The 7,818-nt window shown below is 41.6% G+C and overlaps 1 protein-coding gene across 2 annotated transcripts in view; it reads right to left on the reverse strand.

The window, feature by feature from the left end:
* The window catches only part of ZNF112 (zinc finger protein 112), a 43,543-nt gene that overhangs the window by 17,154 nt on the left and 18,571 nt on the right, over positions 1–7,818 (reverse strand). The window contains exons 1-3 of one of the 2 annotated variants that reach the window (XM_008684439.2): positions 7,119–7,517; positions 6,959–7,006; positions 3,091–3,217 (exon numbers count right to left, since the gene is read on the reverse strand). In XM_008684439.2, the coding sequence (XP_008682661.1) occupies positions 3,091–3,217; positions 6,959–6,973 (142 nt within the window). In that variant the 5' untranslated portion in view covers positions 6,974–7,006; positions 7,119–7,517. Of the gene's footprint in view, positions 1–3,090; positions 3,218–6,958; positions 7,007–7,118; positions 7,518–7,818 lie in introns of those variants that run through there. The other variant, XM_040634121.1, reaches the window with a different exon arrangement.

Consider the following 7,818-nt stretch of genomic DNA (forward strand, 5'->3'; position numbering starts at 1 on the left):
GGGTAGAATTAGTGATTCATCGGTTGCAGGTAACACCCAGCGCTCGTTACACCAAGTACCCTCCTTAATACTCATCACCCAGTAGCCCTCTTACTTTTTTCTTCTTATTTAATTTGTATAATGCATTGAACTAATGGATTTTCAAAAGTCCAAACCAGACAGAAAGGCACACTCAAAGGAGTGTGACACATACCTTCCACACTCTTACCTCCCACCCACTGTATGAGACTAACTTCATGAATCTCTAATTAATCCTTTTGGGGTTTCTTCTTAAAAGACAAGCAGATATACGTAGGTTTCCTTATTTCCCTTCTTTCTTACATGAGTTGTAGTATACAACTAATGCTCTTTTGCACTTTGCTATCTTTAGGGAAAAATTCCTAGAAGGGAATTGCTGGGAACTTTGCTGGATAATTGGCAAATTCCCCTCCTTTAGGACTGTTTCATTTTGCCTTCCTACTTTCAATGCATGAGAGTGCTTTATTTCCCTCAACTTTGCCCAAAAAAGTACGGTGTTGAGTGTTTGAATTTTTGCTAATCTCACGGGTGAGAAATAGTATTTCAGCATAATTTTATTTAACATCTGCCTTATGTTTAATGAAATTGAACATCTACTCACATGTGTGTACGTATATGTATGTGAATATATGCGCACACGCGCACACACACGCCCACCTGCTAGTTCTATCCCTTGAGATACAAAGGGGATACAAAGCCACCACAGTGGTAGTGACAGTACCTAGCATTCAGACCTTGTTGTTAAATACCATTCTCCAAGAAATGGATGATTCCAGAGCTGGGGTATGAAGTAAAAGATGAACACAGAACGGCATCTATGCCATGAAGTAAGGAAATGCTCAAAAAAAAAAAAAAATGGTGGAGGCATATTACAAAAAGCCAAATCTGGAAGAATTTTAGTACCAAAATAATTACAGTAATATTAGAAGCCATTTAAAAAGAAGAAGAAGAGGGGCGCCTGGGTGGCACAGCAGTTAAGCATCTGCCTTTGGCTCAGGGCGTGATCCTGGCGTTATGGGATCAAGCCCCACATCAGGCTCCTCCGCTATGAGCCTGCTTCTTCCTCTCCCACTCCCCCTGCTTGTGTTCCCTCTCTCGCTGGCTGTCTCTATCTCTGTCGAATAAATAAATAAAATCTTTAAAGAAGAAGAAGAAAAAGGAGAAGAAGAAGAAGAAGAAGAAGAAGAAGAAGAAGAAGAAGAAGAAGAATTCACAAGTCCCTACAAATAAATAAATAAACGACCAAGGCATGTGGGGCTCTTGCTCACTGTAGAATGCCAAGAGCTGACTGCTAACTGTGAAGGAGGTACTAAGTCAGAAAATCATTTTGTAATGACCATGGTAAAGACCGCATAAGGCAAGGATCATCACTAGATGCTAAATCTATAGGGAAATATTTGCGTGGTCTTAAAGAGTGTTGCCCTATGATTGCAAGAGAAACAAAGCAGTAATTTTATAGTGGACAAAGCGGACATCTTGATTGGGTGATCAACATCAGTACCACCAATGCGGGACAGATGGCGTGCCTGTGCGTGTGAAATGCTCAGAAGGACTACCGATGCGGAGTTCCAGCCAGAATGGATCATCTGAACCTAATTACAAGGAAATAGATGTGGGGGTGGGGAGGGGAAGAACAGTATTCTTCCCAAATGTCACTGTCCTAAAAGAAAAGAAATTGCTGCGGAAATGCTCCGAATGAAAGGAGGCCAAACAGACATGACAGTTAGACTAGACTCAAGACTAGGCCTTACTCTGGAGAAAGAAAAATATGCTTTTAGAAATATAACTGGCTCTACTGATAAAATCAGAGCATAAATGAAAGACTGGATAAAAGTATGATATTTGCACTGGGAATATGTAAGAGAATATTCCTATTCCTACATTCCTATTTCTTCAGTGAAGAATTAAGCTTGCTTGAAGAGAGGTCTGGCCTTTGTCCTCAGCTCTTGGGAAGTGATCTCTAAGTCCTTGGCATTTCCTGTCTGGTAAGAGCGTCCTTCTCACGTAGAGGCTTTGGACCACACCAGATTGCTTACCAATGTGATTTATGGTGGGGCCTTTGGGCCACTTGCTATCAGCCGGATTTCCAGAGGGGCTGGAAACTAAGGTCAGACACACAGGTGTCCAACCATATCTATATAGCCAAACCACAGTAAAAGCTCTGGACACCAGGGCTCGTGTGAGCCTCCCTGGTTGGCAATACTCCATGTGTACTATGACTCGTCATTGCTGGGAAGAGTCAGTGCTGTCTACGACTCCTCTGGGAGAGACAACTAGAAGTTGGTGCTGGAAATTCCCTGGATTCTGCCCCAGGTGCCTCTTCCCTTGGCTGATTTTAACTTGTACGCTTTTCATGTAATGAAGTGTAACCATGAGTATAACAGCTTTCAGTGCCTTCTGGGAGTCCTTCTAGTGAATTATTGAGGCTGAGGGTTATCTTGGGGACCCCTGAGCTTACAACTGGTGTCACAGTAAGAGCAGTCTGGGGGACTCCCAAACTCTGCATACACACTGAAGTATTTAGAGATAAAGGGCCATGTTGTACATATATTACTCTCAAATGGTTCAGAAAAAAATATTATGAATATACATGTTTTCATATATACACACAAATATATATGGAGAGAGAAAGAAGATGCACATAAATAAAAAAAATAAATGGGGAAAAATATTACTGTAGGTGAATCGAGGTAAAAGCTATAGGGGTGTTCTTATTCTTTACTTTTGCAAATGTTCTGTAAGTTTGAAGTTATTTACAAATACACTGTTAAAGCAAAAAACAAAATACCTCTGAAAAATCAAGTTAATAAACAGTTACTGTTACTGGCACTCTGGGGAAAAAAAAAAAAAAAGCTGGAGCAACTCCCTAAACTGACTTCATGACAAACACAGGGCAGGACCACAATTTGCCCAGTTTCATAGATCGAAGGACAGAAACATCTTGCTGTTGTACGGGGATTATTAGGACTCTTATTTGCCCAAGCTCAGGGGATGATTTCAAGAGTCTCAGAGCTTCAAACAGCTGAGCCACCCCAGGGGGCTGACTTTCAGTCACCGAGCGCCTGTCCTCACCCACAGAGACCAGGTTCCCGAAGTTCTCCAGCATCACGTCTCGGTACAGCTTCCTCTGGGTGGAGTCCAGCAGCCCCAGCTCCTCCTCACTGAAGACCACCGCCACGTCCTTGAACGTCACCGGCTCCTACAACACCAAGCACAGGCAGACTATGTTTATGGAAGAGCGGCAGCGCTGAGAAAGTGCCAAGGATGGGAAGCTGTTCTAGAATCTGGGGGACCCAATCGAAGTGCTGCCCTCTACACCACTCATTCCATCCACCAAAAGGGCTGCAAGAGAAGAAATTCTTGCACGTTATATTGTTGTCAAACAAACAAATAAATAAATGGCTGCTTTTTGTTAGCACTCCTATAGGTAAGTCCCTGCAACTCTTGCTGCATCATAGGCCACTATAATTTTAAATTTTATTTTATCTTTTTTTATTAAGAACGCCATTTGCCCCATTGCTTTCGTTCCAATAGTGTGTGATGGCGTCGCTGTTCTCCCTTTTACACATACACACACATTCCACTTCTGTAATTTGCCAGACTTACAGGTATCGCTCTTCTACATACTCTTGGAGTATGTAGTTCACGCTCTGTGCCCCATCTGGGGTGTGCAGCTGTGGCGTGGGCACAGCTCCAGAGCCTGGCTGCCTGTACATAACCTGGAATGTTCTGCCTTGTGCTAGCTACGTGACCTTGGAGAAGTTCTTCATTCTCTCCTTGGCCTGCGGATATCTGTACCATAGGGTATGATAACAACGTGAGCGACTGTAAGTAAAGCACTTCGAAGCAGTGCCTGGCACACAGTACCCAGTAAATGTTAGCTATTATTACGATTATTACTGTGATCGTGTCCGTCATCCCACTGCAGTGCTGTAAAGTAAGTCAATGATCTAGGAGATGATTAACTCATCCAAATAATGCATGCTCTGTTTTAGATTATCTATCATAAACGATGTCGCAAAAAAATTGTTTTTTTTGTTTTGTTGTTTTTTAAAAAGATTTTATTTATTTATTTGACAGAAAGAAAGACAGCCAGCGAGAGAGGGAACACAAGCAGGGGGAGTGGGAGAGGAAGAAGCAGGCTCCCAACGGAGGAGCCCGATGCGGGGCTCGATCCCAGGACTCTAGGATCACGCCCTGAGCCGAAGGCAGACGCTTAACGACTGAGCCACCCAGGTGACCCCAAAAATCGTTTTGCATAGACCTTGGGTTATCTCCTTAAAATAAATTCCAAAAAGTAGAAATGGTAATGCTGAATGACAACTTTCAGCATTTTGCTTCACGACAGGTGTTTCCTTCGAAAGAGTTTTCCAGCTTATTTTTCTTCCAAGTATAAATCCCTAAACCTCTACACCCTGGCCAACACCAGATATGAATACTTAAAAAAAAAAAATCTCTGATAATCTCAGAAGTAAATTTGGGAAGTAAAAACCAGTTACCTAGAAAAATTTTCACAAAGTTGATTAGTAATGAAGACCATCCCCTTTTCATGTATTTGCTGGCCATCTCTTACTCTTGTTGCATTCAAAATATTCATTTTGGGGACATTAAGTCCTTTCTTCCAAATATGTTGCAAATATTTTTCATTCTACTTGGTGATTTGTCTTGTAACTTTTTACTATAGGGAAATGTAAATGTTTTGCACAAAGACCTTTGTTCTGGCTGCGGCTCTGAATGGCACAACGTCAGGCCTTGGTTTCTGAATGAAAACTCTGACTTGGTTTTGGATTTTGTTTTGTTTTGCACTTCCTCCCTCCGGTAGCTCTTTCCTGATACTCTTTATCCAGAAGGGAAAGGCTTTGGAGTTGGCTGGACCCTTGTCTGCTGCAGGAACTTGAGCGGGACTTGAACTTCCATGAACCTCTTAGCTTCATGTTAACAGTGCAGATTATTCTAAATGCCCCTTGGAGCAGTGAATAAAGCGACAGATGGAAAGTGCCTGCATGTCCTACAGTATGACTATAATTTTTAAATTAAGTATCTGTATCGCTCCAATAAAATAAATTAATACATTAAGGGTGAAACACACAAAAGTACACAAACGTACACAGACACACACAAAAAGCTTCAGGTCTTGGGAAGAAAAAAATCTAGCTCTTTATATTGAAAACATCTCACAATTTTTTCCTGAGGTCACTTTCAGTATGATCCTGTTAGACAAAACCATCTTCTAGGTATTCTTTTTGTAAAGTACTTCAGGCACCTCTTGGGAGAAAAAAAAATTTTTTTTTAGTTTTGAGTCCCTACAACAGAAGGACAAATTATATTAGAATTCTCTCAGAATTGCTTTTTGTGGGGCACCTGGGCGGCTCAGTTCGTTAAGCATCCAACTCTTGGTTTCAGCTCAGGTTCTGCTCTCAGGGTCATGAGCTCAAGCCCCACGTCGGGCCCCACACTCAGTGTGGGGTCTGCTTGAGATTCTCTCCCTCTCCCTCTGTTCCTCCCCCTGCTCTCAAATAAATAAATCTTTTTTAAAAAATTGCTTTTTGAGTAAAGATTGTATGTAGCAAAACTGATGAGGAATAGTAAAAACTGGGGCGGGGGGGACAGCGTCCACTAAAATAATATTAAGTGCTATAATTTTAAGTAAAAAAAAATCAAGGGGCGCCTGGGTGGCGCAGTTGTTGAGCGTCTGCCTTCGGCTCAGGGTGTGATCCTGGCGTTCTGGGATCGAGTCCCACATCAGGCTCCTCTGCTGGGAGCCTGCTTCTTCCTCTCCCACTACCCCTGCCTGTGTTCCCTCTCTCACTGGCTGTCTCTCTCTCTGTCAAATAAATAAATAAAATCTTTATAAAAAAAATTCAAAATTATATCTATTATTGTATATAATACATATAAAATGACTGTGAAAAAACAAGTAATTTATAAGCAGAGTAATGTGTGGCCTTTTTCATTTTTTAAATTTCTTTTTTTTTAAGATCTTATTTTTAAGTAATCTCACACCAATGTGGGGCTCGAACTCAGAACCCCGAGATCAAGAGTCATATGCTCCACTGACTGAGCCAGCCAGGCGCCCCCATTTAAAAATTTTCTATTCTCTTTTACACTATTATTTGTAAAAATAAAATGATAACAAGACAAAAACTGAAAGGAAATTTGTATTTATTTGACAGAGAGAGAGACAGCGAGAGCGGGAACACAAGCAGGGGGAAGGGGACGGGGAGAAGCAGGCCCCCACCAAGCAGGGAACCCGATGCAGGGCTCAATCCCAAGACCCTGGGATCATGACCTGAGCCAAAGGCAGACGCTTAACGACTGAGCCACCCAGGCGCCTCAGGAAAAAGGTTTTATTTATTTATTTTTAATATAAAATCTTTTTATTACGCTGTTAGTCACCATACAGTACATCCCAAGTTTTTGATGTAAATTTCCATGATTCATTACTTGCGTATAACACCCAGTACACCATGCAATACGTGCCCTCCTTAATACCCATCACGAGCCTATCCCATTCCCCCACCTCCCCCCTCTGAAGCCCTCAGTTTGTTTCCCAGAGTCCATAGTCTCTCGTGGTTCATTCCCCCTTCTTTTTACCCCCCCTTCCCTTTCTTCTCCTACCGAGCTTCCTACTTCTTATGTTCCATAAATGAGTGAAACCATATGATAACTGTCTTTCTCTCCTTGAGTTATCTCGCTTAGCATTATCTCCTCCAGTCCCGTCCATGTTGCTGCAAATGTTGTGAAATCGTTCTTTTTGATGGCTGAGTAATATTCCATTGTATATATGGAAAAAGGTTTTAAAGAGAAACAAAGAGCATGGCACATAAACGGTTAACATCTGCTGAAATTCTTTATTCTTGGCAAGTAAGGGAAAAAAGGTGTCCACCTAACTGAGAAGTGAAATAAAATGTTCAGTGACAGAAATAAAAATCCAACTCACCTGGAACTCGATCATTTTCTCCTCCTTTTCCTGGGGAAAGGCAGCGACCTGAGAAGGCAAAACAAGGCAATAAGAAAGAAGCCATGAGGGAAAGGGAAATGTAGCTTTGTGTAAAACAGACAAAGGTGTCCCTTGCCCCAGCACATGCTGCCACACACACCTTGGCAGGCCGGGTGTGGGCTGGAGTCCAGCTACCATGAGGTTATCCTGGCAGGATGCCCTCATGCATGGGACAGTCTGCACAGTGACACTCAGCACTCCTCACACACCTCTCTGCTCCTAAGGAACTCACTCTGATCCTGGAAAATGTGGAAAAGGAGAGGCAGTGGAAGGTGCTGGTTAAAAGTGGACTCTGGGCACAAAACTGTTTCAAAACCTGGCATTGTGGTGTATTTGCTGTACATTTGCAATATGTTGGCACTGCTACAGAACACACATATGTAATATATAAGGTATAAGACATATATAACATATGATAGTACATATAACATATCGTATACACATATATTTAACCATGGTTAATTAATTAACCTCTCCAGGCTTCATTTCTATCATCTGAAGCATCAGGACCATAATAGAACCAACATTACGAGATTGCTATTAGGATGACATGTGAACAGCAGAAAAACCCTGTAATCATCCCAATGTTAAATTGGGTACTATTCTCTATCATAAAACTGTCCTTATAAATGTGTCTTGGAAGACACCTGGGTGGCAAGGATGGCTTCTTAATAACCTATTGCCCCAATAATAACACTTCATTAGACATTGAGACCACCCTTCTGAAAAGTTTAATGATGGATGTTCTTTTTTTAATTAATTTATTTTTAATTTTATTTAGTTTTTTTTTAGTATAGTTG

This window comes from Ursus maritimus, unplaced genomic scaffold (genome assembly GCF_017311325.1).
Source record: "Ursus maritimus isolate PB19 unplaced genomic scaffold, ASM1731132v1 scaffold_19, whole genome shotgun sequence".
Classification (NCBI taxonomy): domain Eukaryota; kingdom Metazoa; phylum Chordata; class Mammalia; order Carnivora; family Ursidae; genus Ursus; species Ursus maritimus.